At 42.3% G+C, this 22,242-nt stretch overlaps 1 protein-coding gene across 8 annotated transcripts in view; it reads right to left on the bottom strand.

Moving 5' to 3' along the window:
* NHSL1 (NHS like 1) overlaps positions 1-22,242 on the bottom strand; it is a 219,757-nt gene that overhangs the window by 38,500 nt on the left and 159,015 nt on the right. For all 8 annotated transcript variants that reach the window (XM_037045647.1, XM_037045649.1, XM_037045648.1 and 5 more), the window contains exon 2: positions 19,953-20,105. In XM_037045647.1, coding sequence (XP_036901542.1) covers positions 19,953-20,105 — 153 coding nt within the window. The remainder of the gene's footprint in view (positions 1-19,952; positions 20,106-22,242) is intronic.

Below are 22,242 nucleotides of genomic sequence, written 5' to 3'. Positions count from 1 at the left end.
CACACCTCCCAGCAACCTTCAGAGTCAAGCTTAGGATAATTAATTAATTCAGTCTCTCCCTAGTGTTGTGCAAGCAAGCACTGGGCTCACAATTTGAACCCAGGTCTTATTTACTATAATTTTTCACACAACAATTACTTATGTAATTCCACATCAAAACCCACAAGCAATTCTCATGGTGCGCTTGTTTCCCAGACTCATCAGTTGGAAGTGGCATGAGAAAATCACAGGCGAGTGTGCTCCCACTTTAAGTTCTCAATTTAACTTTGGTGCCAAACAGCCTCTAATCACTGTAGGGAATTTAGTATGAAGCCGGTGGCACTCTGAGAGGCCTGCCAGTCCGCAGAGGAATGCCTGGCACCACCGAGTGGAAGGTAATTAGGGCGCACGGTGCCCTGGGTCACAGGGCGGCTGGGGCCACTGGCTGTGCAGAGGCTGGGGTTGTCTTCAAGGAGGACCCATTGAGCTGATCACTCTCATCAGTGTGGGGAGTGCAGCTGGCTTCTAAAGGCTTTTTAAAGCTCCAGGAGTTTTCCTTTTACCCAGATGCCATCTTAGAGGCGCATTTGCCTCACAAAGTGTTTGCCACAGGGTTCCTTTAAATATCCAGCTTGCTAAAGCAGCACAAAATACATTTGCTTCTGTAAAAGTTTCCTCTTTGACAGCCTTACAAAACCATGCCCGTAAAGGCACAGAAGTAGGGCATCTTCAGATTCCTTTCCAACACTGGGATCTATGATTCTTCTTCAAAGAGGAGGCAGTAGTTGTTTTTGTGCAGGGATAAGAATTCTCCAACCAGGGAATAAAAATCTCTCACTCTCTTTGGTACCACACAGTGGGTCTGGAGAGAGAAAGTTTCCAACCCAAGGCTGCAAATCAGATATTTTTAACTGATTTTTTAAGAAAGGGGTTCGGGGGGAGAGAGATGGAAACTTCAATTGGTTGTTCCTCCTATTTATGCATGCACTGCTTGATTCTTGCATATGCGCTGACCAGGGATCAAACCCGCAACCCTGGCATATCTGGACAAGCTCTAACCAGCTACTGTACCTTTCTGTGTATAATCTACACTTTTTTGTCCAAACTTTTGAGGGGAAAATAAAGATGCACATTATATATAGGTGGTACTAATTCCATATCTTTATAAATGTTTTTAATTCTTTTATTTATGCTTATGTGTTAAAGGTGTAAGTCTAGAAAGCAACACTGATATCTGTATGCAAAATAATACCAGGGAATACAATAATCACTTTTGTTTCTAAATATAAATAAATAAATAATTGAGTTCAAAAATTAAAGCAAAAGATTTTTTTCCTGAAAGTTTGCGCCCAAAACATGAGTGTATATTATACAAAGGAGTACCCAGCCAGAGCTGCAAATCAGATTTTTAAAAATCCCATGGAAATTGCCATGAGGCATCTTTCAGAATGCCACCCAACTTAAAAGTGGGCACATAAAAAAGATAGCTAAATATTACTACCTCAGTCACTTACGGGGTAAATAACCTGTGGGCTGGGCTGGCAACCACTCGATATTGTGTAAAATGGAAATTTAAAAAATGTTCTGAAACTTCCACAACACAACTTACTTTTTGATGAGGATTTACTTGCGCTAACCTAATCCTTTTCAGCGAGAGCTCTTTTCACATTTCCTACCATATTTGACAATTTCTTTAAAAAAATAGTACAAGCAGAATGTATACTGTCTGCTCCACGGAGATATTGTTACATAAAGCATAATTAGTAGTTTTCAAACACTGTTCTGTGCGGCTGTGGGATTCAGTACATTTTTTTATTTGATTTTCTTTAATTACCTTAAAGCTAGATTTAAAAAAAATAACAGTCAAGCTCAAGAGCTTTACATTTCATTAACTTGTGCGGCTACATTAACTTTTCTGTGGTCCCGTAAAACTGAAGTCCCCCAAGGATTCAGATGGAACCCTGTAAAACAGACTAATAAAAACTGTTACCACTTGCAGCTACTTACCATGTAATTCAGTATTTTCAAATGCTTGCCAAATGAAACAAAGTACTTATAAAGTAAAGGCCAAGGCCCTTTTAAATGAAGTCTTTAAGTTGTTCAAAACAGTATTTTTCCCCTCACTAACTGACCCTATAATAAGTGTGTTTCAAATTATAAAATTTTATAATGTTAAGAATCTTCATTATGTATTGGATACCATGTCAGATAATGTTTGAAAAAGATTCCTCTCTAAGAAAATAAGGATTCCTGAACTAAATCATCTCTAAAGTTGATATTAGTTTTGATGGGTTTTCTTAAAGATTTTATTTACTTACTTATTTTTAGAAAGGAGAAGAGTGGGAGAGAAATACCAATGTGTGGCTGCCTCTTGCATGCCCCCTACTGGGGACCTGGCCCACAACCCAGGCATGTGCCCTGACTGGGAATCAAACCAGTGACCATTTGGTTCATAGTCCAGCGTTCAATCCACTGAGCCACATCAGCAAAGGCAGTTTTGATATTCCTTTTATTATTATTTATTTATTTATTTTTAGAAGCAGGAGAAGGGAGGGAGAAAGAGAGGGAGAGAAACATGGAGAGATATATTGATCACATGCCTCTTATACACCTTCAACTGAAGGAACTAGCCTGCAACTCAGGCATGTGCCCCGACTAGGAATCGAACTAGCAACCTTTCCGTTCGCAGGCCCACACTTAATCCAGTGAGTCACACCAGTCAGGGCAATTTTGCTATTCCTGATACATGACTCAAAACATGTTAAATCTTAAAAAACTGAAATATTGGAAAATTACTATTCATATATTAAAAGTATAAAAGTCTTGCAATTATTAGAACTTCTAATAATAAATGGTGTATTACCATTTCAACCTCATTTAAAAGAAAATGCCTCTTTTTTTTGTCAATGAAGTTTATGTCACAGAAATGTTTAAATGGTAACATAACAAAGAGTAGCGTGTCAAATGAAAGACGATACCACATCTAAGATTAAACGAGGCAGTATAGATTTATGGCAGAGGACCAATTTTTTTGACTCTTCCAAATTTTCTGAAATTTCATAAACTCCTTAATATCCACTGTCGTTTATCTTATTCCAGCTTGAGGGGAATGGAGGAGGCTTTCTCTTGTCAAGCTGCAACAGCTCTCAGCTTCTGAAACCGTGGCTTTGTTCGTCACATGCTGAGTTGACCCTCCATAGAGCAAGACAGGAGTGCGAGCTGGCACGAATAAACAAAGACTTCAGACACCGTGCTGAGTAAGTAACTGCAAGGCACAGCAGAGTTTAGAGCCAGGTGAGGCCAGCAACTACAGGCTCGAAACAAGATCCTAAATGTAACAGAAGATCTGTCTGTCTTTAACACACGGTCCTCTTGTAACAGAAATTAGGAGTGAAGCCCTGCTATTGTTCCCACAGTGCTGCCCGGATAAAGGTGACACTGTTCGTGTGTCCTCTGGTTTCCCCACCACCAATTTCCTCCTCCTTCCTTACATGTCAAACTGTTTTCTTTAGTGCAAGAACAATGAACAAACACTTGTTGGCAGACCAAAGTTTTAAATATAGAAGAAAAAAAATAATGCCATAGTACTAGATGGCTATCTAATCATCTCCTGAATTTAATACTGCTTTGGGCTTCAAAGCTTCATGCATTAAAGCTATTCCTTAGGCTTTCCATATTAATATCTGAGACATGTTAAGAGAATGTCCTGCAAGAATCTTTAAAGAGTTATTTGCAGAATAATTTTCTCCACTGGAAATTTAGGGTGAATTTCTACTTTCTACATTTTGTTCTTACATGTGTTGAATCAGTCGCAGTGAGCTAGATTACGCAGAAGTTACAAAGAGCTCCAGAATCTCGGTGGCTTAACATAACCCAATGGTCCTTCGCTTGTGCATCTTCCTCATCCGCGCTGAGCCAGCAGGGGCTCCGCTCCCCGCGGTCACTCGGGGACTGGGACCAGACAGCGGGGCAGTCCACCTGGACATGTACTTGGACAATTGAAAGGCAGTGCATCAGAATGTGGTGCATTTCACACCGGGGCTTGAAACTTCGGCCAGCGGTTACTTCCGTTACTATTTCGTTAGACAAAACAAGCCACAGGGCCCTACCTAACTCCAAAGAGGACAAGAACGGGCAATCCTACCTCATAAGCAAGGGAGAAAATGAGAATATCCAAAAACAGCTCTACTGACTGCCAAACAGAGGGATAACTGAACCTAAGATTTTCCAGACTCCTGTTACCATTCTCCCAACACTTACTTAATGTTTATCTCCAACCCCCCAATGAGGTTGAGAGGCTTTTGATGTGAACATTGCAACAGCAATGAAACACTCCCCCTCTGCCTTTCAGGAACAGTTGACCGTGGGAGGGTCTCTGCATGCAGGAGCAGCTGACTGACTGAGATCCAGACAGATCTGGCACCCCTTACTACCGGTGAGCCCGCGGGAACAGCGTTTTAACCTCCTGGAAACCCAGGGTCCACCTCTGCAACTCCTTCCAGAAAGCTTTTGTGAGAGTCACTCAGCAGATGCGTCCGGCACTCGGCGCTCTGGGTAGGGCTGCGCAGGAACTGTGCGCGGAACCCTCCCAGCGGCGGCTGCTCACAAATCGACCTTCGCTGGTAGAGCTGACCACAGAAACCACAACTACCTCACACTCCACCACTTTGAAAAGCCATTAAGCAATTCCACAAGGTTGGCTTGGCTGCACAATTCTTTGCAGTACTCCCATTTTACACAGCTTCTGGTTCCATCCTTACCAAAACATAATGAAGCCGTATTTTTCTTCCTATGTATGTGCAATGCATCACAGTGAGATTCTCTTATTGTCAGTGGCCTTAAAATTTATTTCTAACTACTCTCCACCCGAAATACAGCTAAAATATTTTCACTGATGTAACTGCAAAATTTATAAAGTCATTACTTAATTGGTTTTACCTAACTTGAAGCCTCCTATGTAGGGACATTTTACATTGGAAGAGAACCAGCCAGGTGCTTGGTACATATGTTTATTATATTAATCTACCATAACTGCAAAAGCAAGGAAAGGACAGGTTCTTTGATATGAAAATACATGTCAGGAGCTGAAAGATCCATTGAAGTCCTGACCCCTGGGGTCTGCAAATGTGACCTTATTTGGAAATAGGGTCTCCCAGATGGAACCCTGGGACAGTGAGGCCATGAGGATGGGCGCTACTCCCATGTGGCTGATGTCCTTAAGAGAAGGGAAAACACAGGCACGGGGACAATGTGAAGACCCCGCTCCCTAGCCACCATCTTCCCTCTGCTGCTCTGGCTCTTCTCTCTGATGGTCACTTTCCTCACCCTCTTTGACCCAGATAAAGGTGACACTGTTCCTGTGTCCCCGAGGCTTTGACCCAAGGCCATGCCCAGCACTCAAGCATGCTAAGCTTTGTCATTATACACAACATTTCTCTACGCCACCCTCCAAAGCAACAGAGACGCACAGACACGAAGGAAGTGGGCCATGAGAACACGGAGGTAGGGGCTGGAGTTACGTCGTCATAAACCAAAGAGTGCCCCGGACCATCAGAAGCTGGAAGAGGCGAGGAGAGATTCTCCCCTTGAGGCTGGAGGGGCCTGGCCCTGCCAACACCTTGATTTGGGACTTCTGGCCTCCAGCACTGTGAGACAATAAATTTCTTTTGTGTTAAGCCACCCAGTTTGTGGTACTTTGTCATGCATGAGCCATAGAGATTAACAAAGTATGGAATCAGAAGATGCTAAGATATGGAAAAATTTCATAAGGATCTTTGATTCCCACAGAAATATTTTTAATTATATGGAATATATACAGCTTGATATAAAGCTTGATAGAAGATCAATATATAACAATCAAATGTATTTTTATATTACAGCAATGAATAATTGGAAATTAAAATTTAAAAGTAATATCATGTACAATAGTGTCAAAAATATGAAATACTTAGGGATATATCTGACAAAGGATGTGTAAGATTTGTACACTCAAAACCTCAAAACAGAAAGTTTTAAAAGATCTGAATAAATCAAGAGACAGCCTACGTTCAAGGACCAGAGCACATACATAATACCACTAACACATCAATTGGTTGAGCTGAGTCCTAGCATCTTGGGGAAGCAAGTGAACAGGAACATGGTAAGAAACAGAAGTGAGACTGTGTCACTTTTCTGGTCAAAGTCGCCAGAAGCTCCTCCCCCTCTCCCAGCCTCCTGGCCAATGCCAGAGTCCATTCAGTAACCTACCAGACCCTGACCGATTGGCTCCCCTTTGCCTGTCTAACCACACCTCCTCCTGTTCTCCCCCTTCGTTCTGCCCAAACCACACTCCCTTGTCTCTCTCAGACGCCACCACTCCTCGAGGCCTGGGACACTGCCACTCCCTAGTCCCTTCCCTGCTCTGTTTTTCTCTCAGCACTGAGGTCCTTCTAACATGTATGCATTTGACTATTTTTTCTGCTTGTTGACTGTGCCCTCTTTAAGACATAAGCTCTATGGAGACGGGCATTTCTGTCTGTTCTGTTCACTGTGGCATCTCCTGTGCCTCTAACAGGACTTGGCAGGGAGCGGACACTTCACACGTGGCTGTGAACTAATGGGTAAATGTGGGCTGGGAGGTTTTGCTCTGGAGTCACAATGTGTGAGCAGCCGAGGAAAGATAAGTCTTAGGGGCTAATGATTTCTTGTGACTATGTTCCTGCCTCTCTGGCGGCAGCCGCTACTGCACCTCCTTCTCGCTTCACTTCGCAAGCCTTTCCTTAAACACATCCACTGAACCCCATCACTGTGAGAGGCACAGAAGAGCATCTACGGGAAAAGTATGTGATGTGGTTTTTAATACTGAAGAGTCCCGGCAGCCTGGAAGGTCTGAGTGGCTAGGGAAGGCTTAGTAGAAGAGAGGATTTGAGGTAAAACCTTAAAGGAGGGTGGCATTTTGATTAAGCCATCTCGAAACAGCAGCAAGGTGGGTTCCCAGCGGTGCCCGGGGGCCAGTGCAGCCTGTACAGCTATCCCTGTACAAGTGCCTTGGGAACTGGTGACAGCAATACACATCACATTACGTACGATTAGTGTGAATTTGAGAATTTATTAAATGATTTCCAGAAGGGATCAAAGGATTTTCTTTTCCACGTTAAAATGCTGTCTTCTTTCATTACCCCATACTGAGGAGGAGATGAGTCCTTCTCTAATCTGAATTTCAACAGTTAAATGACAACTCGGTGCCACCGTAGGGTAGAAACAAGGTGGAGGGCCGGATTGGCCTGTGGGCCTTGTGTTCGCCACCTGTGCAATAGGACCTTAAATACCAACATTCCTTAAGGTCAACATTCACCTATTTCCTTTTGCATTCACATATTTTTGGTTACAAAAATGTAAATGTAGGAAAAAAACTATAATAGAACGAGGTTAATATCTTTTCTTTCTAGGAAAGAGTTCAAGGGCAGTGACACCCCAACCTGAACGCATTGATTTGCTGGATGAAGGCTGGTGCTCAATCAGACAGTGGTACGTGTGATGCACAGAGGGGAGATGGGGCGGTGGGTAGTGTTTCGTCCTAAGCACTGTAATTGTCTGCAATTTACCCTCAGGAAAGAACCCCAGCTCTGGGGCCAAAATGCCTGGATTCTAATTTTGGCTCCACCACTAGGAGCAAGTTTCTTCTTGTGTCTCAGGGTTTTTGTGTGTAAAATGTGGATAATTATAATCCCCAACTCTTGGAGTCATCGTGGAGAGTAAATAATTTTCTGCACGCAAAGTACTTAGAAGAGTGGCTTATTCGAGGGGGGGCCCTCAATCAAAGTTATTGAGGCCCCCCCTCAATCTTATTAATATGCAGTAGTTATGGTCATGTCCGCAAGAGTCGTTGCCACCTCTCATCTTTCCCCACTACACAGGTTAACTTTTCTTGGGACCTCAGAGATCCATCCCTGAGGCTGAAGGATGTGTGTCTGTCTTGTCCAGGGTTGCACGGCTTTTCAGTAGCCACACGTGCATTGCTTGATGCCCAATTCCTGTAGCAGTTTCTCTCCACAATGTTCTAACCTCTGGCCACGGGCAAGCACATCTATATTTGTCTATGGATTATGAAACCCAGGTGTCATGTTTCTGGTAGATCCAGGTTTCCAAACTTCTATCCCAGTTATTTATTCATCAGATTATCAAGACCAGTTGAAGACCAGTTCTATCACGTACCTTTATCCAGGATCAGAGGGTTAAGAGCACATAAGGCTACAATCGTATATGTTTGGAAGAGAATCAATTCTTGTTCAACAGCTGTATCGGCTATCACACAGCTAAGGAATCTAGTTTAAGCTCTCAAGTAAGCACACGGGGAAAATTTACTGCACTCAAATACTACAGTTCGCAAATATTAAAAAACTTATTTTCTTAAGGGAAATCAAACCAAAATGCATTTTAAAATAGAAGGGATTTACCTTCTAGTTCATTATTTTATTGAGTTTGGCAGTATTAAAAGAGAGAAAAAAAAAACCATACTGATACTGGAGTTAAGATTCTGCCTTGCTAGTTACACACTGAATTTTCTAAAATGACATCTGTGTTTTCCCTAAATTCTTCCTAATAGGTGAACATCAATGTACTTAAATTGTCTTTAAGAATCAACAAATCAGAACATAATTAAGAGACTATAAATGGTTAAATGTTTAAGTAACTTAGTTATTTGTAGCATATCAAGTGAGGTGAAAAGCTATGTTAAATCTTAAAGATGCCATGGATTTAATATAGATCTTTTCAGAGAATATTTTTCTAGATAATTCGATAACAATTTTAAATGACAGATTCCAAATAAATATGCCCTTAGTTGAGTATTACATCAATGATTCATTCTATTCTCCCCTCTCCCTTTAGGGTAAGAGTTTAAATGTAGTTGTATAGGAATACTTACAATGACATAAAAGAACATTATTATATATGAAGTATTAAATCCAAATTTATCTCCCAATAAATGCATATTTAAGTCCATAAAACTACTTCTTCATCAGTCATCATCTTGATGACACACAACACCCAAAGCACCACAAAACATAAAAGGATGAGGAGAAAATGTATGGCTTTAATGATGAAGCCCAAGTCTCTCTAAAAGTTCTGAAAGTAAATATCTCCTCTCTTAATGACGCATATAAAACAAAATGTTCCAGCTGCTAGAGTATAATTTGCTTAACTGTGGGGAAGAAAAAGAGGGCCAGTCAGGACCAACTATCACCCAAGCGTCGAGGAAAAGGGGTTCCGCCAAAGGGAAGGAGTCTCAATTTGCTCAAGAAACCCACTACCGGCCAGGTAATGAACAGCGGACGTCAAGAGCTCAAACTCTGAAAGTTGATAGCTGCGTGTTCAAACCCCAGCTTGTATTGAGCTGTGCTTGCCTGATGCATTCCAACCTTCAAGGAGCTTACAGTTCAGATGATGGATAAAGAAGCTCACGTGACAATTTATAGAGCAGTGGTTCTCCAAATCACACTAGTCACGTCGTCGGTGGTAATTAAGCAACACTGGAGAGGAGGAGTTGGGACCAGCATCAACACAGAATTTAATGGGAGAGGGGCCCCAATCAAGTAATAAGAGGATGAAGGAAGAGCAGGTGGGGGGGTACGCAATAGGGAAAATAATGTTTAGTGCTCTATCCGGGTTATGTATCCAAGGAAGTTTAGTCTTAGTAGAATTTTAGGAAAACTGACCAAATCCAGCATGGAAAGACAAACTACATGATAGGCAACTCCCAGAAGATTTCTGTTCAGTAGAGCAGATGCCACCGGAAGGCTTCGGTTATAGAGAAACCTCCCAGAAAAGCTTTGGGGAGGAGTAAGGCAGAAAAGTGGAGATGGTGATGGAATGCCACCTTGGACATGAATGGGCTTCTCTGCCAAAAGAGGAAAAAGAACGAAAAGGAGACTGCCAAATTCACATGCCCGAAAGTTATTTAACACAATTCCAATGACTTCTCCTTCAGTTTACACAGTGCATTTGGCAAAATGAAGTGATCAGGACAGAGAAGGCAGAGTATTAGAGGAAAAAAATACACATTAATTGTGTCAGTGGCTCAATAAACAGGACATGAATTTGCTGACTAATGTGTTACTGCACTGGAAAGAGTTGCCCCCGCCCCCACAGCCTGGGACCAGTGGCATCAGTATGAAATACTGTATGGCAATCTCATTTTAGGTAGAAGAGGAAAAAATAGTAATTTTGATTAATAGTCTCCCTCTATGGTTAATTCCTTAATAGAGTGGAATAAAAAGCTCTTCCAAGAGTTAAGAATTAAATACTAAAACTTAAGGGGCTGGATAAAACTGTTAGCTTTATTTTTCATTGCAAACGATGGAAAGAGTGACTCTTAAAATGTTATTTGCCATGCACCAAACTGAAGTTGAACAGTTCTTCTCTTCACATACACAAATTAACTTAAGGAGATGTGCAGAAGTAAATGGGATTGAAATTAAGCTGAGAGCTGTCTGATGCCCGCCACTAACTCGACTGTACTAAGGGTGTGCAAGTCCTGGCTGAGCACATCCCAGGGAAGCCAAACCTGAGGTGCTCTCATTTCACTTCTGAATGAAAAAGCCCTATCACTGGCAGTGGTGGAGCATCACCAAGGTTACTCAATATCAAATAGCCTGCAGAGATTCTAAACCAACACTAGAGACTTCAGTTGTACAGTGAATGATAACAAACCTTATCCACAGTACCTTCAATGTGCCATTTTTATGCTGCACTGAGTGAAATATAGAGGCCACTCAAGTTACTCCCTTTATCAGGAATTAAAATAGAATTGCTGAAACAGCAGACTGGCTACAGGCACACATACACAAAAAAACAAAACAAAAGCCTTTTGTTTAAACAATCCAGAGTGCTTTGTTAGACCTGGATCATTTAAATGACCGTCCTTGCTATTCTATCTTTTGTGTGTTGCTTACCATTAGAAAAAGACAACATGTCTCTTTACCTCCTGTAAAAGCAATGAGTGTTCATTTTTCCTTTGCCCCTGCATCTGACTTCCTCTCACAGGTTATTAAGTACCCTTCCAGGGTTACCATGCTCAGTAGTGAGTATTACAAAAAAACTGGTGAGCCAAAAAGTCCGACATGCAAAGTTAAACTGCCTGCTGTGTGTGGCATCCCCAATCTGTCAGGGCCTCGTTTTTGTCTTTGTTCTTCTCTTTTCTCAATAGAGAATTTAATCCATTGTTTCCCTGAGGACATAAATTCCAAAAGAAATCCTTATATTTCTTGTATAAAGTCTCTGAAAGCATTATCATTTGTCTTTGAAAAGCATTATCATTTGTCTTTGAAAAGTCAACCTAATTAAATTCACAAGCACTGAACAAGAGAGCACCAAATGAAGTCATCCTTTTTACCAAAGGTTTAGTAATCCAGTGGGGGCCCCACTTCCACCAGGCCTCCAATGCTGCCTAGTGAACAACTTCAACATTCTTTTGCTCCATCTCAGAAGGTGCTCTCTCCAATTCTCAGTTTAGGAGACAGAAGCTGAAACCCACCCCGTGGGACACTGTGCCCCAGCGTCCACTGCCTGCCACCACCTCAGGGAACATCCTCCCATTCTCTCTCTCTATCCAAAATCTTTGGCCTTCTGATGGCTCCCTTTGATTACAACTGTATTGTAATCAGCTCTAGTTTTTAAACCAAGCAATTATATTACCTGTACCCTGCCACCACCTCAAAATACCGTCCCTTTTTTCTTTGTCTGACAGTTTTTTAGTTCTTAAAAATTATTTGTACTATTTTTCTGTTTATAAAAATAATCATTATCTCATAAATCTGACTTCTTAAACCAAAAGACTTCCTCGAAACTGCTCCAATGAACGATCCACTCAGGAGCCTTCCTTCAGGCTCCCCCTGTCCATGAGCCCCACAATATCCTCACCCACTTTCTCTTCCCAGCTACTCTTGCCAACTTCATCCCAACCCCCTCAAGTAAAGCTTTCCTGATGCAGCCCCGCACCCCCTCCATCCCTAGTCTCACTCCTGCATTTCCACCAGCTGTTCTGTGGCTTCCGCTCTTATCTCTCTCCTGAGTTCTGCACGGCCTCTCCAGGACCTGCGAAAACCCAACAGCATTGAAAGTGCCACACACTGGGCTCTGTGTTGGATCACACAAATGACAAGGAAAGGTCCTGCTCCCTAGGATCTTGCTATCATCACAAGGGAAGATAAACAGAAAATACAATTATGTAACCTGGTACAGGCAGTTTAATAGAGGGGTACAAGGTTCCATGGAAATGTGTGGCAAAGTGTAGAAGCAATGCCACAGTCTGCCCAGGGGAGTCCAGAAAGCTCTGTGGGGACCAGGGCACCCACAGACTTCTGAAAGGAGGAACAGGAGTTGCCAGGTGTGAGCAGCTGCGGTTCAGAAGGGAAGAGAAATAGACTGTGGCATGCCATGGAGAGAAAGCGTGGACAGGACAAGCCAGCACTCCAACCGGACCTGTTTTACACTCAAAGGCACAGGGTGCAGAACTTGGCTGAAGGGGTTGAGAAGCATGGGGAGAAAGGGGACTTGGCAGATGGAGGTGGGCTAAAGGGGTCAGATCATAAAGGCTATCAGGTGCTGAGGAAGTTAGGAAAGAGGGGCTGGTGAAGGGTTTTTAACAGAGGAGAGGCATGACCAGACTTAGGTTTTAAGGACAACACCGGGGGACAAGGGTGAGGCTCAATGATTTCACTGTCATCAACCTCACAGTGAGTAACTCATCCACATATCTTATCTCCCTAGCCAGCTGTAAGCCTCTGGCAGAAAGCAGCAACATCCTTCATCTTTGACTCACCTACAACACCCAGCCCACTGCCTCACTTGTAGGAAGCACTTAGGAAATTTTTATGTCAACACATCTGTCAGGACTTATGCCCAGCAGTAAATTATATCTTTGTGTCAATAAACGCCACATATAGCACCCTTAAGCAGTTAAGCACTGGGGCCAATCAGAATGTTAGCACTTAGGCGGAAACGTAGAGATCATAAATTATTTTCCGAAAGAGGAAGGGAGTACAAAAGTCGGGCATGGTCTTCCAGGAGCCCACAGGCAGCCCTGGAATTGCATCCTCCAGGACAGGTAGTGACAAAGGGACAAGGTGTCGGTGCTGCGGTTGTTGAGGAAGGGTAAGACGCTGCATACGCTAACTCATTCAGTGGCTTTTTCAGAATAACAAACCACCCCCTACCCCAACACAATTCTAGGCCTACCTTTGTTTAAAATAGAAAATAACTCAAGTTCACCTTCTCCTTTTATAAATCAATTTTACTGAAGGATTCTTCAGGAAGAACACAAGTAATGAACTAGACAAAGAATAAACTCAGCTGTAAGAATTAAGTCATTGGGTGAATTTACTCTTTCTAAACCCTCATCTTTCTTTTACTTATCCCTTCTATAACTGGTGGCCTTCTGTTTTTAAACCACTGATGTACTAATGACCTATTGTAACCCTAGTAATAAGTACTAAATGTCATTAAACTGAAACATGGTTACAGACATTAGTAAGGTATGATGTCTCATGATGAAGCTTTCCTTCCTTCCTTCCTTCCTTCCTTCCTTTCTCTTAAACTTAATTGAGTTTGAATGAAATCTGAAGAGAGTGAAGCCACCACCTTCAGGCAACCACGAGCTATTCTGCATTCCCTAAATTAATTGCCTGAAGAAACTAAATCTGCCTTGGGCTTTCCCATTCCAACAGTGAGCCCTGTGCCTGTGTCCTTCTGGAAAGCTGAGGGCACTGAAGAGGCATCAAAGGGACAGGTCCTCAGGGCCGGAGACCACAAAAGGCCAGCATGGGCCGAGGCTAGAACCCTGATGTCATCCTGGCTCGGTCATCTATGAGCTGCACAGTAGCCATAAACTAATCCTGTAACTCCGATAAGCCTTGTTTACTCACCCTCAAAATGAAAAGGGGATTTACTCATCCGAGGACCTGGAAAGTCCCTTCCTGCACCACCTTCCAGTCACCTCCCAGAGGTGGACAGTGAGTGGGGCAAAGACACCTTGCTCATGTGGTGGAAACGAGTCTCAGTGCCAACTGCCTGGGGCTGTCCCTGCCGTCTGGTGATGTGCCTCGTCTTCCTCCACCCCTGCCCCCACATCTCTGCGGTGGGCGGGGGGGGGGGGGAAGCACCGGCTCAAGCCACTTGGGAAGGGGGGGCAATAAAAGATTTCATCTGTATTCCACTGCACTTAAATTAAAATGCACCCCTCCTTCCCTCCACGAACTGCTTCCACTTTGAGATACTGTACATAAAAGTTCACTTTATTCCCATGTAAACAGATATTCTGATCTTTGTTTTACAGATGAGAAAAGCTCAGAGGGTGGAAAGAACAAACTCAAGAGTAAGTTAAAATCACGTATCCCTGGCACAGAACCGAGCCAGGACTTGAACCTACACGTGCCTTTTCCTGTGACACAGCGAGGACAGCGGGAGGTTGTTGGAGTTTAGGTCACAGTCTGTTTTTTCAAATTTATTTTCCAATTGCAGCTGACACAGAATATTGCATTGGTTCCAGGTGTACATCACAGTGGTCAGATATTGATATACCTTGTGAAGCGATCACCACCGTCACATCCTACTTCCTGATCTGTAATGGTTACATAGTGTTCGCTTTATAATTATTTGTTAAACTGTACGTGCTTTATGTATTTGTCTGTGTTATATGTCATATTTTTATAAAGAGATGGGAAAACAGATGAAGAATTCAGTGTTGTTAGCACAAGGTGGGCCAAGCAGTTACTCATCTAGAGTCTGTGGGAGGGGGGAGCAGAGGCATCCATCCGGGACAAAAAGCTCTCGGTCAACAGCCACAGGCCACACACAGAAAGACGTCTCCCAGACAGTCCTATGAGAAGTGCCACAGGGCCCCCACGAGGGGAGCAGCCAGAACCACAGGGCATCTGGGATCCCCCAGGGGCCTAGGGACCCAAGGAAGAGATAAGACACCCAAGGCTCCTCACCAAATCCAGAACAGAGGGAGTTAGGAGGCTTCTTCTTTTTTTTAATGAATTAACTCATATTTATTAATAACATTTATTTTGTATCAAGTGTGTTGTGATGAGTATTTTAGGTAATAGCATGTTATCTATCTACGCCAGGGAATGGAAATCGACTCCCCCCCCAAAAATGACAGAAATAAAGAAATGGGAAACTAGGAGGCCTCTCCACAATGCAGGACAGAAGCTGCGAGCCTTAGACACAGTCCGCGTGTCAGAAACTGTCAGGGAAGCCTGGCGACCCTACCTGGAAATCTCGCCCACAGTCTTAAGAAAGCTGTATCATTCTCTAATGTGGAGCAGGTTGGTGTGCGCGCACACACACACACTACTGTTTTTAATCAGCTGGAACACATAGTCATCTTTTCACACTGTAAATCCTCACTCCTGCGGATACAATCCATGTAAGGCTCTGACTGTGCGTTACCGCAGGCCAGGCTCAGCACTCCTCCTCCAACTCACACTTCTGGTTCCAGACCCGCAGAGCAGCCTGACCTGCTAAAACAGATTTCTTCGGGAAAGGGAGCTGTGACTACAGAACATTTCTGATACCAGCAACAGATGTTCTGGGAACTAATTCAGGCACCAGTGTACACAGACACTGTAACTAAACTGCCTGTTAAACATACTGAGAAAGTATGTTTATCTCTCTCCCGAGTTGGGCTTTTGCGGGGTGGAGCCTGAGAAAAGAGCATGGTTTTATTTCAGTCTTTAATATGCTCTTAGTTTTCAGACGAGGTCTCTAGGTTGTAAGACATAAATCTGAACCTCTCACTGAGCCTGCGCATGCCCACCCCACCCCTCAACTCCCCGTTTCCAACTTAATGTAGCTAAAAGTCACCCAGATAAAAACCAGTTAGGTACAGGTTACTCATCCTCACAACCTGGATGAAGTTCATGAAGGGCTTCAACAAGTATGGAGATTAAAAGGATAGAATTCTTCTGGAAATTCAGTAAAAAGCTGAGTGGATGTAGTGGGATCCACTTTCAGAAATTCGCTCCCCATTGCCAGCCGGATGTCCTGCTGAGTCAACACGAAAATACTATTTTTATACCTAGGTACCACAGGTCGTCCAGTGGCGTTCCTTCATTCAACGATGTTTCACTACAGTGTGTATAAAATACTGCAGACAAGTAACTCTCATTTCTATCAATTAGCCTGTATTGGCATCATTATATGCCATTATGCTGTAGTTGCAAGTGAGAAGTTACTGTACCCGTTTATGTCTAGTAACAAATCAACAAAACCAAATCGTTTGATCTAAGAACATGGCCACCAAATTCTATCAAATTTTCTAGAGACAAGCCAATAATAATAAATACTAAAGATTTCTGCTCTATTCAAACCAGAAGAGGAAAAAACTGCACATGGAAGACCCCTACTCTGGGTATTTCACATGCCATTTTCAATGACATGGAAGCCCGGTTCCTCTCCCATGGGAGTGGGGGGGCCCGATGCCTCATCTCTGCCAGTGGATGGATCTCTCCCTCCCTGTATGCCCAGAGCACCCCACACACAGCCCCAGAACACCACTATCCGCTTCCTTTAGTCCTGACACAAGGCAGCAAGAGCGGCCCCTTAAAGACCCACAGACCTCAATCATTCATTTAAAAACTCCTGTCATGGTAGAGAGTTGAAGCTCAAATATGTATTAAATTGCACTTATGTTTGTCGTAACTCAAACTTAGTTTTTTAATAACATTTTTGGTAAACCAGGTGCCTTCCTCGCTCACTCTACTGACCACTAAGCATTTCTGCATTACTGTAATAAGCACATGTTTATAATGTTTAGTTATTTAGCTGATATTACCCATTTTTTCACTTCCCTCCATATTTTATGATCCTCAAGAGGAGAGCTGACCTGCCCATAAATATGGACACAGCAGTTCATACAATGAGCCACTTAATGACTATGAAAACGCACCAACCCATTTAACCATAAAGAATATTTCATTCTTAAAATTAGGGTCAAGGTCTTAGTAAGAACAGAAGGAAGAAAATAGGTTTCCCATCATGAATAACTAGCTACGCTTCTACAATATACTTTTAAGCAAAGAACATGGAGGTCAAATTAACTTAGACTGATAACCTTACACACCATCATACCTTAATAATGCCACATATTCTGGAGCCAAGTTTTTTCTTTTTAATCTTCACTGGAAATGAGGCAATAAGAACCCTGAACTCACCTTCTGTTTCCCTCAGCTGCTAACATGGTATAGGGAAAATGGAAGGTGAAGTCCTATACATGTGATGAAAAGTAAATAAATGAAGAAAGAAAGAGTTCAGATGTGCTTTCTTACTTTATCTTTACCAACCACTGTTCTCATAGTATCTACAATCTCTTAAGGAGTATTTCACTTAAATCCAGACTTTAAAAGTTGAGCTCCAAGAATTTTCCAAAGTTACTAATTTTGGTAATGACAAATCCCTTCAGTGAACCATTTTAGGGCATTAAGGGAATTACTAAAGCATTTATCTTTTCAAAATTAAATCCAAGTAGGGCAAAATCAGTGGTGATGATATTTCATATGGACCTACTGAGTAGTCAAAAAGAAAATAATACCAGAAAAATCTACATGCAAATGTTCACTTTTCTGAGGGATGCAAAGGGAAGCTCTGATCTGGTCCTTGAATACACGTGAAGGCCCACGGGTTCCTGGAGAGTGATCAGAACAAGCTGGGCCCGAATATTCAAACGCACGCAGACCTTTCTGGAAGCGCCCTCTACCAGGCAGTGCAATGCTCTGAGAAACGCTAACAGGGCCCTGCCTCAGGGCTTTGTCCTGGGAACAGTGCCATTTAAAACTCTTATTTGGGGGAGGAAGGTGAGCTACAAGTAGAGAAACTCCTCGTCAAAATTTACTAAAGATAATCACTAGGAGCTGAAGAGATCTAGAAGACACTGCCAGTGGATTTAGGCACATTATGTGACCAACATCAGGAAAGCAAAGGTCAAAGTGCAACTCCAAAGCCATACAAAAGAGCCCAACTAATGACATTCTTCTCATTTAAGTTTGCCGTCACTAAGTCTACAGGTTCCCCTGGTTAATGAGAAAGAGAACCAAATAATGTCCCCATTTCTGGAAAGTTAAATGTCAAGACTGTAAGATACAAGACAGAGTAATAAGACACATGTGAGATACTCTAAGTGTCATAAAAGATTCAAGGAACAAAAAAGAGCATTATGACCTATGGTTTGTGCAGTTCTGTTCAGAATACCACATCTATTGGTATTATTGGTATTGGTATATACCACTATTCCTTCTCTCTCTAAGCAGAAATTATCTGCTTTCTCTAACTCCTATACAGCGCTTTTGGCCCATCTTGAGCATTTTTCACATTGTGATCTGCACTATAAATAAAAGTGTAAATTCCTGAAAGCCAAGGCCCTGCCTTTGTATTCTGCACTTCTGCCAGGATAACAGATTTCCAACAAATGGTTGTGAAAGGCAATACAGCGCAGCAGTTAAGAATATGAGCTCTGCAGCCCGAGACTGCCCAGGTTCAAGTCCTGATCCCACCAAAACTTGAGATGGAAGGAGAGTTTCTAACTTCTGCGTCTCCATTTTTTTCATGTGTAAAACCACCACGGTAATAGCAAGCAGTAGGATTCTTATGAGGATTAAATGAGACGATTCCTGCCATGGGCTTAGAATGGCGCTTGGCATATAGTTAAGTGTTTAATGAATGTTCACTAGTAATCAGTAGTCATAGTAACAGCACATTAGTGAAAGAATTACTGAATAAATGACTGATACACAAGTAAAAACTATCATGAAAATTAGGGGGGCATCATGCTGGGTTTTGACAGTATTTCCCTCAGATTTAAATATTTTAAAAATACAGGACACTCAGTTAAAGTAAATTTTATATAAACAAAAAGTACTCTTTTAGTATAAACACATCCCAATATTGTATGGTAGGAGGGAACTTGTAAAGCAGCATCTAGGAGAATAAGAACGTTGGTTTGCTGTTTTAAGAAAAAGTCTCTTCGTCTTGCCCTGGCTGGTGTAGCTCAGTGGATTGAGCACAGGCCTGTGAACCAGAAGATTGCAGTTCGATTCCCAGTCGGGGCACATGCCCTGGGTTGCAGGTCGGTTCCCTGCAGGCCAACTCCCAGCAGGGGATGCATGAAAAGCAACCATACATTGATATTTCTCTTCCTCTCTCCTTCCCCTCTAAAGATAAATAAATAAATAAAATCTTTTAAAAAAGGAAAATAAAAATGTCAATTTAAAAAAAAAAGGAAAAAAAAAGAAAAAGTCTCTTAGTCTTAAAAGTCACTCCTTCCTCTTTTAAAGAACCTCCTCCCTTCTTTACTGCTTCTAGGAAGCCATCCTCATCACACATTTGTGCTCTTTAACACCAACGATCAGTCAAAGTAAAAACAAGAATCTTAAACTAGAGGACACCCTTCTGTATTTGCTGCTGACCACAGTGTACCCTGTCCACCAGCTGACAGAGCTATGCCTACTGGGACCTAGTGGGTGCTGCCTAAGTCCCGATAAATCGAACAATCTGCAGTCCTTCAAAGCCTTGAAGGTCCCCTCTCCTCTCAACTTGAACTACACAGAACAAACTTGTAGAAAGTTTAGCTTTAACAAATGTGCTTTGAATAGTTACAGTGGTTTCAAAAAGGCAGGGGCAAAATTTCCCATGTCAGCAGGGGTTGAATTGGATTAAGTCAGTGCTGGTGGTTTAAACTCACTAAACAGTTCCTAGGCTGGTTTGGGTTCTCTGAGGACACATCTGTTTCTACAGAACCACAGCATATTAGAGTGTTTTGGTGTCTCAAAAAGGCCCTACCAAGCCTTATGGTATTGGTAAGGCTTCTGGTCAAAAAGACACCACATACTCTATGTTCGTTATAAACAAGTCTTATTTTATAAGTAACAATCAGATTTATGCTTTCCATTCTAATAGCCAGTCATCCAGAGCAACAAGCTTGCAGGTTGCCATCTTACCCCGCAGCACTGTTTTGAGGTTGAGCTTGGCTTGGCGGTGCAGGTCCTCTACGCAGGGGGGTCTTGTGCTGGGAAGGAACACGTTCTCCTGCTGGTGCCATGGGGCAGTGTAGTGGACTGTCCATCTACTCTCCTCATCTAGGTTGGAAACAGCTGTAGAAAGAGACAGAATCAATTCAGTTGTCAAATTAAGTTGCACTACCTCCAAATGGATTACATCAGGGTGGGTTCTCAGTGCCTAACACCTTCCTGGGCAAGGGCCAGCAAGAGGGAAATAGCGCAAATTCTGAGTGAGCTTTAATCTTAGACCCCAGGGGTCCTTCCCACAGTTCCTTTAGAGTTTGTCTCTAAAGGAACTGGTGAAACTGTCCCCCGTGTTTTGGTAGAAGTGTTTACTCAGTTAATTGCTTCCCAGCATTTTAGGCTTTCTTTTTAAATCAGTATCAGAAAATGATTGACAAAACTGATAGAGACCTCAAACTCTTACTTAAGTCCACCAGGAGAGGTATCTGTTATTCTATTATAAAATGCCATTGCATCAGTAAATGTCAGATTGTCCAAACAGAAACAAATTTCCTACTGAGAGTTTGAGATAAAATATTTCCTCCCTAAAGCATTATCTTAAAGCATCACTGTTATATACCCAAAGCTAAAAAACTAACCATAAACATTCAAGATAATAATACATTTAAATAGCATATCCAGAAGTACAAATCATTTGTGCTATAAAATTTTCTCTGTTATTTCTTACTTTCATGAAATACTTTTATATTGAAATGTTTTTTTTAATTCCAATGTCATTTACTTTTTCAACAAAATCCAGTTCAACGGAGTTTTCCCAGCACAAAAAAATGATGAAATCATTAGCGGAGGGAATGATAGGTCATCACAAGAGAATGCTAAATCTCTCCAATCATTTTCCCTTATTCCCTGTAGGGCTTGAGACTTCTTTTCTATTTCACTTTCCCTGACAATACAACCTAAACTGGCATACCACTGGAGCACCAAACAAATTCATCAACAATTACCCATCTGCCATAGTAAGACAAGCATAGGACAAACTAGAGAAATATAAGGGAAAGAACCCATGCTGAGTCATTTACAGGAGGTGACAACACCTGCTCAATCAGTAGGTTCTAGAATTGGGAGTCAGGGGCGAAGCTTCCCTAACTCTGACCTACACTACAGAGTGCACACTGGGCATACCCATTTCTACAAATAACGTGTCTCAGGTAGGTAACCAGACCATAAAACAGATTCTCAAAATAAAATAAACAAGCATGGGTGAACTAGTGAACTATCTGAACCCATTTAAAATCAACCCAGTGGACCCCATAGCACAGCTACTAGAACTATCACAAAGATCAAGTGAACTAACATGTGCAAAGTCTTAGCTCACAAAGTGACTCACGTAAAGCTCGGCTAGGGCAGGAGCAGTGAATTGACTCCAAAGGAGCCCTGACCTTAGAACCATCACGAAGGAGGAAGCGGGCCTTTTGCAGCACCCAGGGAGCCTGGCCCACAGGTTAGCTCCCACCCCACAAGCCACCTTTCCTACAGCTGCTAAATTCTACAAGCCTTGCCCCCAAATAACTCATTTCATAAACGAACCTGCCTTCTCCACCAATTGCTAAATGGAAAAATAAACACTGAGAACTAGATGTCAAGTTAAAAATAAAAATGTCCTGTGTGCTTTCTGCTTTGAATGTTTGACAAAGAAGTATGTAAATTAGGCACCTGGTATTTCATGTATCCTCTTGTTGAACAAATGTTTTGCATGATGCATATAGCTATCAATCTAAATACATAACATCCACAAAGACTTGACTTAGTCTTACTCATACAGCTGAAAATCTTGCACAGTGTGGAACACACCATATGTCCCCCAAAGAGGAGCCCTAATTAATTACAATGTTTTGTGCTGATGGCCACTTATTTGAAAGATTGAATTACCATCCTTACCAGTGGAAAAAGATTGAAAACTGAAACTCTTCCTATTTGCAATTACAAATCAAATCCAAGTAATGGTATTTGAATCTATGATAATCACACCATTAGCCCTACTCTAAGCTACCAACTGACCCCCAGGAAAGAGCAGTTGTCCCTTCCTGGTGCTGCTCACTCTCTCGAGGGCAGATTCTAATCATTTCACCCAAAGGCAGCCTTCTGCGTGAAAGAGCTGCAGAAAGCCATCCCAGGGTGCAGTTCTTTGTTGCTCTCTCCTAAGTGTCTCTTACCAATGGCTCCTACCCACGCACATTTATCCAGTTTAAATCATTGCTCCCCAAAC

The sequence above is a fragment of the Sturnira hondurensis genome, unplaced genomic scaffold (genome assembly GCF_014824575.4).
Source record: "Sturnira hondurensis isolate 20B ecotype Veracruz unplaced genomic scaffold, ASM1482457v3 Scaffold0004474, whole genome shotgun sequence".
In the NCBI taxonomy this organism is placed as follows: Eukaryota; Metazoa; Chordata; class Mammalia; order Chiroptera; family Phyllostomidae; genus Sturnira; species Sturnira hondurensis.
Note: the sequence above shows the minus strand (reverse complement) of the source record. Positions and strands in the feature narration are given on the sequence as shown.